General features: G+C 41.3%; 1 protein-coding gene across 19 annotated transcripts in view; it reads left to right on the plus strand.

The window, feature by feature from the left end:
• The window catches only part of CAMK2D (calcium/calmodulin dependent protein kinase II delta), a 121,196-nt gene that overhangs the window by 71,127 nt on the left and 33,543 nt on the right, over window positions 1-16,526 (plus strand). For all 19 annotated transcript variants that reach the window (XM_041396814.1, XM_041396809.1, XM_041396813.1 and 16 more), the window contains exons 6-10: window positions 3,464-3,529; window positions 6,004-6,076; window positions 11,506-11,608; window positions 15,177-15,260; window positions 16,283-16,377. In XM_041396814.1, the coding sequence (XP_041252748.1) occupies window positions 3,464-3,529; window positions 6,004-6,076; window positions 11,506-11,608; window positions 15,177-15,260; window positions 16,283-16,377 (421 nt within the window). The remainder of the gene's footprint in view (window positions 1-3,463; window positions 3,530-6,003; window positions 6,077-11,505; window positions 11,609-15,176; window positions 15,261-16,282; window positions 16,378-16,526) is intronic.

Raw genomic sequence — 16,526 nt, forward strand, 5'->3', positions numbered from 1 at the left:
ACTCCACCCACACATGCCATCATGTCATTTTCTTAATGATTTCTTTCAGACTGTGTGGGATTTGGTACGGCTGTTTCCTCAGAAATTTCTTTCAGACTTCATCCCACGTAAGAAACTGAAGGGGAAGACTGCCCTTTCTGTGGATAGGAAAAAACAATCATTGTTACTTTCTGGTTTGAATTTCCAATAATTTCTTTGGATTAAATGCCACAGAGATGTCTGCAGCCTGTTGCTTGACTTACATACCTCAGGCTGTGCTTTTATCTGGAGAAACAGTGTTGAATGTACTCTGTTATGGACGTGCTTTTGGGTGAACAGTTCTGCTGTCAGATGGGAAGGGGGGAGTCTCTGGAAATCCATGTGGAAAATGGGTATTGAACAATGAATTTCATGAATTTAATAATGGACTTCATGAAGTTTTTGCTCCCCTTCCCTATTGGTTAAGGCAGCTGCAGTCAGGATTTGCGTCTGTTGGACCATTTCAGTTGCTAAGCACGAATGAGACTGTCTTCAGTCTTAATGATGTTAGATGAGTTCAAATCCAATCAATTCTGTCAGTATTAATTGCTGTATCTGAATGGAAACAGCTGTAGCACTTGAAAACTCTCTTGTGCAAGTCAATGAGATTCTCTATTTTCAGTGTCTCTCGTTTTAATGCACTTGATGAGATGCAACAGTTGGTATGTTAAGAATCCTGGCCTTGCTTTTAGATTCTAAGTGCAGGGACCATACTGTGTAGAATAAACAGAAAATACAAAAAAAATAGCCTAATTGGGAAGATGGTGTTTGCCTCAGGTAAGTGCCTGGGCCTCTATTTCAGAAGTAGAAAGGCCACAGATGAATTTAATAATTCTATGTCCACTCTAAGATGCTTCCTCCCAGTTCCCTTATCAAGGCAATTGAAGTAAACGTAAGCTATGAGCCACGCCAATCTGATCATCATCAGAGGCTGGTTTAGCTGTCTGTGCTAAGGTGTGTGTTTCTTCTAATTATTCTCTTATATCTGCAATTGTAAACCAGCAGTTTTTCTCAAAGTGGTGTTGCCACCATTTTGCTCTTTTGGGAGAGCTGTTCCTAAGGTATCCTTCAGAGTGACAGAGCGTGGGAACTGCTGACTGCTTGTTTGGTTGTCACTGAAATTCACCTGCTCTGTTCCTGCTTTCATCTTTTCATCGTTTAACAATGGTTGTGAATACCAAGCAAATGTTTAGTGTCAGCAAGTAAGATTTCATATCCCCTTCCACCCTCCGTGCTGGAGAAGAACAAACATCAATTTGGTATTCTCTTCCACTGAAAGGCACTTTGATGACTGAAGCTTCTTTTTTTCTTTCTTTAGCTTGGATCAAAAGTAAGTGTTTTAGGAAAGAGTAAGATCAAAGGATGCTTTGTTTTTTCATTCATCACAAAGTGAGAATTATTCCTCTTTACCAGAACTGTGGCAGACAAATATATATGCAAAAAGGAGTTATGAAAGGCTGTCAAAATATGCATCAATCAAACATTTTGTGCTACAGCAACCAAAGCCAGTCTCTGGAAGGTAGAAGGCAAAAAGAGAATACAAATTAGGCAATGAGCTACTTTACCTCCTTTAGATTTTACTCCAGACTTTTGTACAAAATAGCATTCTGTTGCCTGAACATCTCTACGTTAAGAGTCAGTAAGACATGAACTCAGAAAAAGGATGGTGTAACCCAAATATAAATGAAATAATGAAAATCAAGTTCTTGAACTGGCCTTCTCCCGGAAAGGAGCAGGGCTGCTGGTTGAGCAGGGCATTTCTGTCATCATTTAATGTGGCTGAAAACTGGGCTCTTCAACCAAGTGTTAGCACAGCAGTTTGCAAGTGAATGTTACAGTTCTGAACATTGCCAGTATTCTCACCTTGAATTTTTTAATTCTAATAAACTTAACTGTATTCAATACTAATTGTGTTCACTGTAATATAGATTTTTAAGCATCTTGAAGTATCTTGTTGCGCACTCAAGCTTTTACGTTTGGGAATTTAATGGAAATGTAATGTGCTAATACTGGCATTCATAACTAGCAATGAAATACAAACATTGACCTTTCATCTAGGAATTATTTATGTAAGCACCTGAATATGTGAAGAATTGAATTTAGCTGTGTCAGTCTGTCAGCCTGTGCCATAGGAGAGAAATGTTACAGGAAGGGTCTCCCTGTGCTCTGAGTCCCCTCTGGTGACACAGGCTCACAAGTGTTATGAAAGTACTGAAAAGCTCATTAATCTTCATCTTAGAAGGATTGCTAGAAAACTTCTCCTGATTTTATCCCTGTATTTGCTCATAGGTATTGTATGCTCATGTATTATTGTACCAATATTATCCCTTACAACTCCCCTCCAGGGAGATCCAGGCTAATGCTCGTCTTCAGTATTGATTTTCATCCCTCCTAACCTTTGTTTTGCCCAGCTAAACTGGGTTTGCTTCTCTGAGGGGATCTCATGAGTGAGTGACTGGCTAGCCTGGTAGCAATTTTTCTCTTCATGCTGCACATTCAATTCCCTTTTCTGAGTTTGAGTGACCAGAACTGGTACAATATGGGGAGGGATTTTACATTGCTGTCATCCTACTCCAGATCAGTTCAAGATTGTGGCATCATCCTGCTCAGGGCTCATTCTGGACTGTGATCTTTGGGATAAAAACCACAGTTTTATTGTGTTTTAACTACTTTCTACCCTTAAACCATTGGTTGTACCATGAGCTCCTGAGTATGCAATGATGAACAGCCATTTCTGTTACTGGCCCCAGGATCATACAGTTCTTCCCTTGTATGTAACTTATTTTCAGTGGTGCTTTAACTAAGCTGTTCCTACTTTCTCCACAAAGATAAATGGAAATTTTCTAGGGAAAAATCTGCTGTTAAACTGATTAAGGTACCCTGTTTCTACTGATACTTCCCTTCCAATTCAGTAATGCTCTTTCTAGCCACAGCACAAAAAGCCAGCCCCTCTGGCACCTGGGTACAACTCTGTTGTGATTTGATCTACACTGAAAGACCCTTTTCCTTTTTTAGCATTGTTGTATTTTAGCATTTCTTACCTTTGCCTAATATTGCTGTTTTCAAGTTATCCTGAACTGTACTGAGCTTCAGCCACAATTTTCCTGGCTGGTCATTTCCTTTATCCTTGTGGTTTTATTTCTTTTTATTTTTTTATCCTTCCTTTTGACATCCATAACTGATGTCTGGCATCTTGCCCAAATCACTGCTGCCCTTGGCTTTTATTTGCTATTTATGATTCCACTTCCACCACATCCATTTTATTCATGGAATGATTTGGATGGACAAACCTTCCACTTTAGTTCCTGCACCTTGCTGCAAAACCTTTTGCATCTCTGTACAAATATTTCACTTACTCCTGTCTGACTTCTTCCTGTCAAGTTAATTTAAGGTGCACATTTTCACTTCTGAAATCTCTTTTTCCACATCTTGCTTTCTGTAACAGAGTCACTGGAGGTGAATTGTTTGAAGATATAGTTGCAAGAGAGTATTATAGTGAAGCAGATGCCAGGTAAGTAATTTGTTTTTCCAATGTTGCCTTTGATAATTCTAGGATAGTTACTTAAATAGATCCTGGTGTTTGGCATCAGTTTCCCAGTACAGTCTTTGAGACTAGGATTAGGAGTTTGTCAGTTTGAGCTCATGACCATGTGGTGGAGAACTCTTGAGTGGTCTTGGTGTCTTCTGATCTGAAAAAGCTGAAATTGGATCTCAATTTGTTAAAATTTTCCCCATTGTTTCCTCTGCAAATGGGCCATAACAGTTCAAGTGTCTCACCCATGAATTCTTGAATTTGCTAATCAAAGTTTGAAGCATAAGTTGATCTTAAAAGGATTTTACATTAAATATGATTTTTTTGTTCTTGGTCCAGAAGTGCTAATTTCTTTTCCAATTAGAAAATTTTTGTTGTGTTTCATCAATAAGCAATTATACAGTGTGTCTCATAGTCTGAGCTCAAATATGAAATCTCTGGCAATTTTCTGCAAGTGCTTGTTGAAAAACTTGAATAATTAGTTGACAATTATCATAATTTGCATGCATAAAGTATCAGGGCCACTCATCCCATGTTTGTTTTCATACAATAATAAATCTTAAATATTGTCATAAAATTAAGAAGCCTAAACATTGTGGTCAATTACTTTAAAGAAAATATGTTCTACCACCATGCTCTTCACATAAATTGATCTCTAAGTAAATTTAAAGAATCCTTACGCTTCAGTGTGTTTACAAACACACCCCCAGCAATACATATTTAGTACATGCAATTTTAAATTATGCCTTTACATTTAGAAATCAATGGAACATGACCAGAAAGAATTAAGTATTCCTTACAATAGTAGTAGGATAATAATGAACAGACAGGAAGTTACTCTGAATATTAGGAAGCTTCCACTTCCAGATTTTACTGCATCTGTAGGAATGGTAGAAAGAGTAATACTTTAGGCATTTAAATAAAGAACTGCACATAGCAAAACACCCTGTAGAAGAGAAAACAGCAGTAGGGTTTAGCTGGGGTGGAACAAGAGGAGCTGTGTTGAAAAATTTTTCAAATAATTTTTTCCTGCTGTGATTGAAGCAAATTTCCAATATTGATGCCAAAGGCCAGTATATGTTGTCCTTGTGTGTTTTTAAGATAGTTGGGAAGTAAAAGGAAAAATTGCAATGATGATTTCTTTTGTTCTAGAATTATGATATATTGGAAGGGGCTGTGCATATATATGTATATATATAACATATATATATACATTTTATTTTTCCAGTCAAAATTTGACCAAATAAGTGAAATATCTAGTTATGCTGCATCTCTGTATTTTGTATATTTATATCTATATATGTGTATATATATAGATATATCTGGTGTGTGTATGTGTGTATCCCTCTAGCACTAGTTGCTGTTCTCTGTGGATGCCTCTCCCAGGACTGTCACACTGGTCTGCTCCTGCAAGCCCTTGCTCACGCCAGTAGTCTGTACTCAGGCAAACCGTGCAGTGAGTTGTGAACTACTTGCCTAAGAAAGGGTTTTCAGGCTTGGGCTCCAGTTACTGATTATGACCATTCCTTCTGAATTCCATGGTCAAAAGGTTTTGGATGAGCAGCATCTTGACTGCTGTGTGTTACTTATTATCACTCGCCTGTGCCACAACGGTATGTTTAAAAGAAAATGCTGAGCTCTTGTGGTGCCAAAAAACCATCAGAAAAAGTTCCAGTACTCTAAAATATTAATATTTTAGTTGTGCTTTTTGGCATCGTGGACTAGCCAAAACTTGCAAACCTGGGTATGGGAAAATAGGTGCTAGTTCAGTTACTGAAAGCACCAAATTCAAACATTTGTCTTAATTTTTTAATGTGGATTTTCACTCCCCACATGACTCCTAACTAAACCGGAGCTGGACACTATTTTAAATGAAAATGCATGCCACCTTTTTGAATGACTTGGCTTTATTCTACTAATCGTTTTAAAGAAACCGTTCAATTCAAAATGAAAAGTGTTTTGCTTTTCCTTAGCTTTTGACTTCTTTTGTTTCATTTGTTTTCTGTATATCATCTCATTTCTGACCATTTTCTTGTTCCAGCCCTTGTTGTAATGTTAACTTCACCACCACAAATTAAGAAAACCAAAACATGCCGCTAATTGTTTTACTGCCTCCACTTTATTTTTCCTGGCAGTTTTTGGAAACTGGAAAACGCTTCCATACTGCTGAGTGAAAATACAGTCTGATGATTCTGTCTCATACGTGTCATATGTTCCGTGCTAAATGTCTTTTTTGGTTTGGTTTTGGTTTTTTGTTTTTTGGATGTGTTGGAGCTGGAACGATCTCAGCAATATTGTTGTTCCAGTTCAAACAGCAATCAAGACTTGTCAAGAGGTGTAAAATTGTTTTTGTTCTTTAACTTTTTCTTTTAAGTTCTATTTTATTTTGTATTTAATGTGATTATGTGCCTTTAAAATGTTCTCCCTTCCATTCTGCCCTTGTATCTTTGCAGTCATTGTATACAGCAGATTCTAGAAAGTGTTAATCATTGTCATCTAAATGGCATAGTTCACAGAGACCTGAAGGTCAGTATCTGGTGCCCATCAATTGGATATAAGAATTCCGGGGTTTTCTTTCCGCTGGGTAGGGGCAGAGGGTGGGATGTCTGCGATGTTCCCTTGCCCATCCTATTCACCCTCCCAACAGCCGGTCCAACCATAATGCATGACGCCTCTTTCCAGTTTGCAAGTCTACAGGCCTAATATACATCATGGCAAGAGGGGGAACGATTGCCCAAAGCCTGTTTTTTTTGCCATGGCGCTGGATTGTGCCCGCGCTGTGCCAGCTGCCGTGTGTGGGGCTGTCGGTGTGTGGCTGTGCGGGCGCAGGAGGTGACCCCTGCCTGTGATGTATGTCAGCTTGCAGATGTGACCGCCGCGGCTCAACTGCGCTGCTGCGCTCGGCTGTGACGAGCCCTCAGGCGAGTGCCGCTAATTGCCGGCTCAATCAGGCGGCTAGGGGCTAATTATTGACCTGGAGTACCTGGCTTGGAGTCTACCTCCATGGTCGCTGCTATTTCTAACCATTTCTACAATTCTCTAATGCCTCTGCGAAGGCTCTGAGTAAGCGAGAAGGAAAAAGCCCAGACGATGGCAAATTTTTAATACGACCTCGAATTAGTGGCAAAATTCCTTCCTTTTCAAAATCACCGTCACAAAAGACGTCGGTGTTGATTTCCGAGCAAAGCCGAGGCAGCCGCCCCTCCGCCTGTCTCTGAGGGCCGCCCCGCGGAGCCTGAGGCCGTCGTGCTCCGAGCGGGGCGGCGCGGGCAGGGCAGGCCGGGCCGGGAGCACAGCCGCGCCCGGCCGCGCCCTCGGCCGCCGCCCCGCCGCCTGCCGCTGGAACTAACGGGCGCCCATGGTGTTTGCATGCAGTCATTGCATTCAGCAGATCCTGGAGGCCGTGCTGCACTGCCATCAGATGGGCGTGGTCCATCGCGACCTCAAGGTGAGTGCTGCTGCCCCGCCGCCCTCCCGGAGCAGCATCCCTGCCCCACAGGGCCGCCAGCAGCCGAAATGTAAATGCTTCCCTCTTTTTGTTTTTCCCCTTGGTTCGTTTGTTTTTAACTTGGCTTCGCCTACATGTGGGAGCAAGCTCGTGCTCACCAGAGGGAATCTGCTCGAGGCTGGCTGTCCAGCACCTGGCAGTACAGGGAGAACAAGAGGTGCTTTTCAAGCGCTGTGTGTATTTGTTGAATACGTGGTCTTCCTCTGTCATCCAGAGCTTTTGGGACAGGGCATGAGGGCAACTTCCCATCTCTCATCAGCAGAATCTGCAGTGCTTTTGGGAAGCACAGAAGCCTTTGCATGCTGTGCATTTTGTAGTGACAGAAGGCCGGCTGCTCTGGGATCACTGGCACACAGACCCCTCTCTCCTGCAGATGATGGCTGCTCAACAAAACATCTTTAAAAACCAGCAATTTCTACAGTGTTCTCACCACACTCACCTGAGGAGTCCAGTTCCTTCCAGATGAGCTTTAACATTGGGATATAAACCTTTCCCAAAGAAAACTCTGTGCTGGGAGAGCATTTCCTCTTTCTTAACTGTGTACGTATCCAAATGGCTGGAGGCATCTACTGGAGGAATGCTCTCTGCCTTTAAGCTATGTTGGCAAGGAAAGAAGGAAGTCTAGATAATTTTCTTTTACTGTGAGGCTCCAAGAGAGAAGGCTGTCCCAGAACTCATAGTAAGCTTGCCTTTTGGGAACTTGAGCTTCACAGTCTGTGAGGAAAACAAGATGGTTCAGTTTGAAATAAAATGGAAATCTGAGCTATCAGATCCTTCGTGAGGCAGAGAAAAAATGGTGCATACACTAAGGCAGCAAAACATGCTAATCCCTTGTGGCATGGATTCTTGGGCTTGAGGTTTTTTTCTGAATGAGTTCTGAGGAGCAGAAATTTCCTCCTAGGATAAGAGTTTCTAGTGGTTATAATGAATAATAATGTTGGAATCAGAATGCTGTCACCTTTCTTGGCAACTTTCATTCCCAAACAAACTGTTCTTGTCTGACTTTATAAGGTCCATGTTGTTGTCTTAAGGGAACACAAAGGGGTTTTGCCCCAAAAGCTCAGAGAGCAGGACGAGTTTCCAAGATGCAGACCCCAAATTTTTTACTCATTTTGCACTTCTGGATTTTCCTTTATCACATTTGTACAACAGGAGACTGACAAATCTCTGTCCCAACTAAATCTTGCATGGCAGCTGGGTAACGTGGAATGAGTTTAAAGGGAACGATGTCAAATTTGTCCAGCTGCTTCAGTGGTTCCTGTGCACACTGTACATGCAGTCCTATGCTTCTAGCATCAAAAGGAGTTTAAAAAGCCAGGACTGTAGCTATGCAAGCTGTTGGAATAAGGCATGCTTTCTATTACTTGTCATACGTTAACACAAAACAACTTTTGCTTTGGGAACGCATTAAATCCAGCTGTTGCCTGCTCCAGACCACGTGTGGATTTCTTATTCTGGCAAATCCAGGATGAATCGAAAAAACAGTGTGAGAAAAAGTGATTCTGCCAAGCTGTAGTGCCCAGTTTCATTTGGGAAAGTGAAAACTTGAGGAAGCAGAAAACCATCCTTCTTCAGTTACAGCTTTGTGGCAAAAGCCAAAAAACCCAAAGAATTAAATGAAAGACTGGTGAAATCCAAGCAGAATACCATGTGCTGAAAAGATGTCAGGATCAGAACAGCAAGATGGGGAAGGCGCTTATGGGCTGCCATGGATCCTTAAATTGCAAAACTTGATGGATTTTTTTCCAGTCACACAGTCCACAACATGATGGCATGCTTGGGGGTGGGGAGATTTTGGATGATGCTGTTTTATTTAACTTTCCTTGTAGTCTGATTCAGTAGCAAACAGAGAGGAGCTTTTGCAGCCTCTTATGACCTGCAGAAGTGCTTGTTGCTGCTCTGTTTGTAATCACTGGCCGAAGTCAGAATGGTGGTGGATCCTAGAACCAGAAAAAAATGAACTTAGCTTTACCAGCTAGTAAAAATGCACTTCCAGGTAGGAATTCCAGTTCTTGTCAGGCCGTAGCCTTCCTGCTTTTGTGAAACTTCTGTGATTTTGTGGTTAAGACCCTCTTACCTTCCACCAAAGAGAGGCTGCTTTAGAGGTGTATTCAAGGAAAAATACACAGAGCCTTAAATACTTGCTATCTTAAGGATTAAAGGCCTTTGGAAAAGCATGGCATAAATCATGTTAATTGATTTGTAAGTAATTTTAGCAGTTACCAAGTGCCATTGTGCATGCTTGGCTGCCGCCCATCGCCAGGCCAAGGTGACACCACCGAATCCGGGAGCGAGTCCTGCACAGTGCCATTAATGTTTCCCAAGTAATTGCACTCATTCCCAGTTAATGCATGGTAATCACCCACGTGCCTCTGGCCAGCCTCAAACGGCTGCTGCATGTCGGTTAAGCACACAGTCCCACTTGGCGTGGCCCAAAAGGCTGTTGTCTTTGGCATGGGAGTAAGTCAGGAATCCTGGTGGAACATACTCATCTGTTAAAGTGGTACTTCTGCAGAGAAGAGACATGCAACAAAATAAAAAAACAATCCCAAGAGGAAAACATAAAAAGCCAGCAAAAAACCAAACCAGCATCAGAAAACACAAAACTAGTGTTTTGAACAAAGTCACTTTTTGGGGGAGCGGTATGTCCGCCGTGGGGTAGTGCTTGTATTTCTTCCAAAAGGATGAGGCTTTTCGCTGCTTTTGGCTTGCCTGAAGGTCACAACCAAATAGGATCATCCATTGCTTTAAGAGGTTTATACAAGAACAGCATTCCAGGAATCAATTACTGTGAACCTCTCTCGCTCTGAGAGGAAGCCTTGCAGAACTATGTGACCGTGTGTTGAAATTAGTGTTGTTAAATGGCAAGCAGTGTGACATTGCATTGATTAAACTGGAGAAGAGTCCTCAGCTATGCACTCAGTCTTTCACAGAATGTAGTTGGAGTGGTTACTGACAATTTAAGTGAATGTAAAGATTGTCTTTTTTTCTGAGGGCTCTCCATCCCAATTTTTAAAATTGTGAAAATAGAAAATTCATCAAGTAACTATTGATGAAATTTTTTAAATATTTTCTAGTCTATGACATAGCAACAAAGGGATGAGTGAGAGAATAGTGTTGGTAAATGGCTGAGAAAATGTTCCTTTGGTGAGAGGGGAAAAAACCACCTTTAGACTAAAGAGTTTGTCAGGGCCCGTTGTGTTGTTAATTAATAGAAGTATCACTGTGACTGAGGTCTTACTTTGGCTCAAGCATATTTTGCTGGATACCTGACATGTATTAAAGATAGGCTTTGCTGAAAGAGGCTTATGATCTTAATTATTTCCAGCCTCAGTACATGCAGGGGATTAACTGCCATCACATAAATAGTCCCTTGGAAGTGATACGATTGCTCCTGGGTTGAACCTGGAATACGCATTGAGGAGTTTGCAGGATTGGGGCCCCAGCACCAGCCTGGCTATAGTGAAGTCCCTTGTCACAGACCACTGCAGAAATTTCTTCTGAGGAGTCACAGCAATACCTGTGAAAGTGAGGTTTTGTTGTTCTGTAAATGTAGAACAAAACCTTCGTTAAAAACCATGGGGATTGGAAAGACAGATGTGGCAAAAAAATCACATCAGTGATTGAGGATCACAGTTCTCTGAAATAATCTGTTGATTTCTACAGTACTTTTTTAGTTGTATTTTTTAAGCAAACATTCATACAATAAAGTTGTCTTTGGGCAATTTACATGTGATGTATTTGCTAACTGGAGTTAAAAGGATCCATTATGAATAGTAGAATGAACACAATGGTTGTGTTCAAATCCTTTACCTTTAATTGTGTAAGTGTACCATAGCATTTCGTTTCAGATGTGACCAACATACCCTACAAAACAAAAGCAAGGTGGGAACTTTCACTAACTGACGTGGTTATTTGTGAAGGTTCTCTGCAGGCTCAAACGTGGGTGTGCTGGTTTTGCTGAAAGATCTGCAATGTAAATACACCTGCCCTCTAAATACAATCACAGGGCTGTTATTGTTGGGATGTCATGCAAAACATTCTGTTTGACAGTTCTAGATGCCTGATCCTGCAAACTCCATGGGCTAGACTAGTCATCAATGAGTCCCTGTCCTTTGGGAGTCTGCTGCTCCATTTTTCCAGTAATGAGCTCTTGGGAATCTCTGACCTGCCTTGTCACACCAGCAGGTGTCACAGCTCCATATTCCCACTCTGGCTTTCTTCTTCACACTGTCCTCAGTCTTGCTAAGAACTCGTGAAGGCTGGTTACAGGCCTGGTGGTTCTTTCCAGATAGGAATGGGAAGTGCAAGTTTTGCAATTTCATGGAAAAAACTCCTGGGTTTCTTGTCTTTTTCACTCCTCTAAATATTTGTTCTTTTCCAGAGTACTGTCTAAGATGTATTTACTTATCTTTTTGTTTCAATTGTTTTCTCTCTCTGAATAAAGCCTGAGAACTTACTTCTAGCTAGCAAATCCAAGGGAGCAGCAGTCAAACTGGCAGACTTTGGATTGGCTATAGAAGTCCAGGGAGAACAACAGGCTTGGTTTGGTAAGTAAATACCATTTTTACCTCACCATTATTCAGCATAGTGGTTCAGCTTCCCCAACTGCCCCACTCTCACCCCAGAGTGAAACATGCAGCTCTGTGACTCTTTGACCCTGGAAAACCTGGGTTTCCTGATTCCTAGCTTGTGCTACCTTCCATCAGCCTGTAAATTTCACTGAGGTGCACACAACCCCTTTTCTCCCACTTTCTGCTGAGTAACTAAAGGCAGAAAATACGGGTGTAGAACCTGGGAGGGAGACTGGTGGTTTCCCCTCAGGTAACATGAATAAGGCAGTAGGGTAATACTGCTGAGTGTACCCGCCCAGTCATCAGAACATGTTGTCTGAACAGGTCTCTGCCAGCTGGCAACACCTGAAAAATTGATTCTGAAGCACTTTGGAATGTGACTTCAATGAAAGGGGAAATAGGAGGGATTGAGCACCTGAGGCTGTAGGCAGACACTAATTACAGATTACTTGTTACAGTTAATAGATGCCTCAAGGAGAGTGTGGCAAATGTTTAATACTGGTAATTTTAAACAATAATGCACGTACAATTGTGATGCACGTGGCTCACGTACCACCTTCTTTGAACAGATGTGAAGCATGGGGAAAAATTTATTATAAATCCCAGGTGGAAAAACATACAGAATAAAATATTTATAGCAGCTGTCTGTTCTCCCTGAGAGTAGCTAGAAAGTGCAGTTTGAAATGGAACAAAGTGGTTGTAGGCTTGGAACAGAAGCAGAAAGGTTCTTCTGGGCAGTGAGTTGGGAAGTTGAGTGTTCACAGCTAAAAGTACATGTAGATGCACAAGCAGTGCCATTGGACATATGCTGGAAGCTTTATAAGCCAGCCTGTTGTTTTAAATCCAGCCTTTTTATAAATGGATTTCAGTAATCCACAAAAGACAGAGGAGATTGCTCTCGCACATCAACAAACAGACCAGTACAAAAGGAGTGGAATAGAAACAAGGCAAAACACAAGTGGTTTGTTACAATGACGAAAGCAACAGGAAGCATCTCAAGAAAACATCAGCAGATTGAAGTTGACTTAAGGAATATTTTCTGTACACAGTGTACCTGCAGGTGATGCAGAGGAGATTGCAATGCCCTGGAAAATCTTGTCATTTGGTTCTTGTAAAATGCTTGGTTTAGACTCATAGCGTCATAATGATTTGGGAGAAGGGAGCAGAATGTCTTGAAAATATACATGTAAGGAGGAGTTAACAAGGTAATGAAAAACAAGTAGCCTAAAGTACTACAAGTAGCTCCTTTTTTTTTAAAAAAAACCTGTGGCACTCAATAAGATAAGTGGGTTCTGTACCTTTTTTGGAACTTTCTCTGCAGAACGTGTCCAGAGTGGTCTGAGTGCCTGCCTTCAGCTTTAGGACTGCATTAGCAGAGCAGAACATGAACTCCACTGGACTGGGCATTTTGAACTTTTTCTCACTTTCTTTCACAAGACTTTTCTGCTTTCTACTGGATTCTGCAGCACTTAGTGACTCATGGCATGCTCTGATTCTAATTATAGCTCTGCATCAGTATGCTCTTCTTTCTTTTTTCTTTCTTTTTTCCCTTTATTCTGGTGTAGTCCTCTGGTGTGGTGGTCTCTTTTCTGCTTGAACCATGGCTGTGCCTCAGCAGGAAGCTGGCTTGAACTCTGTGTCTGAATACAACAGAATACTTTCCTGGTTTGCATGTTTGCAAAACAAACTTCTTCTTTGCCTATTTGTAGAAAGCCTTATAGGGTTTAGTTGAAAACTGCCACCCTCTTAGCAGGTGCTTGATGTACTGGGGAGGTGGCAGGCAGGTTGAGCTCAACCAAGCAGGGATTTTGCCTTGCTCCTCTGGATGCTTGGAGAAATCATACAAGTTTAGGAGTACAGGGTGTTGCAATCTCTTCTGGGCACTGCACAGTCACAGTTTCCAGCTTTGCAATTTGCTTTAGCTAACGCAGTTACTACAAGCAGCAAGACTTTTCTGAAAAGTACACATTTGTTTGGGGGTCCTTCTGAGCAGTTACAAAATAACCTGATAAATGACAGTTGCCTACTTCCTTGTGTTTGGTTTTTTTTAACTTAAATCAGGGCTGTGTACCCTTCTGTGTGTGCTGCTTTAAACCACTCAGAATACTGGGAGAGACTATTTTACTAGAGCATGTAGAGACAGGACAAGAAGGAACCACTTCAAACTGAAAGAGAGTTGGTTTAGATCAAATAATAGGAAAAAACTGTTCCCTGTGAGGCTGGTGAGGCCCTGGCACTGGTTGTCCAGAGAAGCTGTGGCTGCCCCATCCCTTCAAGTGTCCAAGGCCAAGGACAGGGTTTGGAGAAACCTGGACTAGTGAAAGGTGTCCCTGCCCATGGCAGGGGGTGGAACAAGATGATGTTCAAGATCCTTTCAATCCAAACCATTCTGTGGATCTCTGTACTAAAACTGTACCAATTATTTCAGTTTAGATCTATTTTGTTTCTTCATTGAGAGATAATGTTAGCTAAGTACTATACTTATTTTTGCTTTAAAGTTTATTTTCAAGTCTTGCATAGTAATGTTCATTGAGCTGTGGTAAGTTTTAAAGTCAAGACTACTTTGCTTTCCCTTCAAAATGAGCACTGCACCCAAGGAGAGATATGAAAGAGCACTCTATTTAAAGCCACTTAGAACATCTATTTTTCAGCTTCTCTAAGGAGCTTAAGATGTGTTTCCTGTGTGATAGTACTCCTTAACAATTCATAGCTTCCATATCAGGAGCCTGCAAAAAACAAGCTTATTTTTCATGACCGTGTTTTAGCTCTTTTCTCAGTAGAATTTACAGAACGTGTTTCTTCTTTTCCTCCTCCCACTCCCAAGTAATTGGTGACTGCAGGGCAAATGCTTCTTTTTTTTCTGTAGCTGTACACTTTACATGTCATCACCATCTCTCATGAGTTTTGTGGAATCCAGGGTGGTATTGCACAAATGGCATATGGTCCTTCATGAAAGCCACCAAATTCTCACCTCTCAGGAATTCCCAAGCATTTATTTTGGGCCAAGATGCCTGAAAGAGCAGACATGCTCACTAAAATGGTGCAGACTGTTAGTGGTCATTAAGTTTTCATCTGTTACAGTGTCCTAAGAAAAGTAATATTTCTACCTACTTTTTGCAGTTCTGCTCAGAGAAGCTGCACTGCTGGTAATGAATAAAGGATGAAGAACATATAAATTTTAAAGGCCAGATTGCTTCAGAGATGCTTCCTGTAAACTTTTGTTAAGAGGTTTCCAGAAGTGGAATGACTTGGCAGAAATGATTTCTGCAGTGCAAAGATTGTATTAGATGTAGCTCTAATTTTGTGCAATATATAGCTCCTTGTATGTAGGATACAGTAGCTGCCCCTCTGCTTTGTTAGTTGGTCCCCCATAATGTCAGCATCACCTCTAGGTCATGTGCCATGAAAAACAAACGGGCAAGGGCAGCAGTTCATGTCCATGGCTTGGCACATGTTGTCCTGGGTCTTGTGGGCTGAGATGAGAATCACTTGCTTTTTGCAGAGACGTACAGGTTTTGACCACAGTTGCTTTGCCTTTTGACAGGCTTTGCTGGTACTCCAGGATACCTTTCTCCAGAAGTGTTACGAAAAGATCCTTATGGAAAACCTGTGGATATGTGGGCATGTGGTAGGTTGTTCTGAAAGTCATATTCAGTCCACTGTAAAGTGTCTTAAGGGTGAGAAATTATATCCAGGGTACATTATATTGTGCATCAGAAAGTAGGTATTTAATAAAATCCAGTATTAATTTCTAGTAGAGGTCATTGGATTTTTTTGTTACCCTACAAGCTTCTTTTTTAAGAAATTATTTACTAAGTTCTGTTATCATGGCATTCTTGGCCCTGTCTACACATCACACTTTCAAAGAGTATTCAAAGAATAGCTGCAGGTGTATGATGTCTCATTAGGTAAACACACCAGTTGATACTGTGAGCTGGACGTTTAGTTTTGGTTCACAAGGAGCCTAAAATTCAGTCTGACCAATAAACCCCATCTGCAGGGATAAACCACAAAATTAAATGTTTTCTGAGCTGGAGGACAGAGCAATTGCTTTATCATCCAGTTCTCAAAACTGTGTTCTGAGGCACTGGCAAGTGGCAGCTCCCCAGCTGAGAACAGGGGCTGGTTTCATTATTTCACTTCTACTCACAGTTAGTATGTGGTTGTATCTATGAAAACACTTTTCTTCAGTCAGAGGGAATTGTCTCTGGCAGATTAGTAGGTGTTTTTTTCAATTTCTTATTGACCAAATACAGAGAAATTTCAGATTCCCAAATTTGCTTTGCATAAGAATAGTTATAAGACAATCTTTCAGACACCAGTATAAGTCATGATAAAACCATAAGTAAAAACATGTGTTTTCCTAGAACATCCAGAATCATGGTATATTATATCTCTGGCTAGATAAACATTTCCAGTGTTCCTGATTTGATGATGTCACATGCTCATCATTGCCTCTGTTTTCCATAAGAGGTTAACTTGGCAGCCCCACTTCTATGTTTTCCCCAGTCTGAAGAGGCAGTATTTCTCCCATCCCAGTGGCTGGGATGATACTCATGAGCCTTTTGTTTTACATGGTTGTTAGGTGCAAAATTAATTTCTGGAATTTGTTCCTTGAAAGCCCTTAACACTGGTGTGAATTTTCTGCAGGAGTCATTCTGTACATCCTCCTGGTGGGATACCCTCCCTTCTGGGATGAAGACCAGCACAGGCTTTACCAGCAGATCAAGGCTGGTGCTTATGATGTATGTACTGTACTCTGTCTATTCAGTTGTTTGTAATTGTTCCTCTGTGTGGGATTTCCCTAGAGGGAGAAGTTAAGAACTGATGAGATGGTGGCATATGAATTCTGCAACATCATCTAACCATATTTTGTTAAACAGACAAGATTTAG

This window comes from Onychostruthus taczanowskii, unplaced genomic scaffold (genome assembly GCF_017590055.1).
Source record: "Onychostruthus taczanowskii isolate IOZ18803 unplaced genomic scaffold, ASM1759005v1 scaffold131, whole genome shotgun sequence".
Taxonomy (NCBI): domain Eukaryota; kingdom Metazoa; phylum Chordata; class Aves; order Passeriformes; family Passeridae; genus Onychostruthus; species Onychostruthus taczanowskii.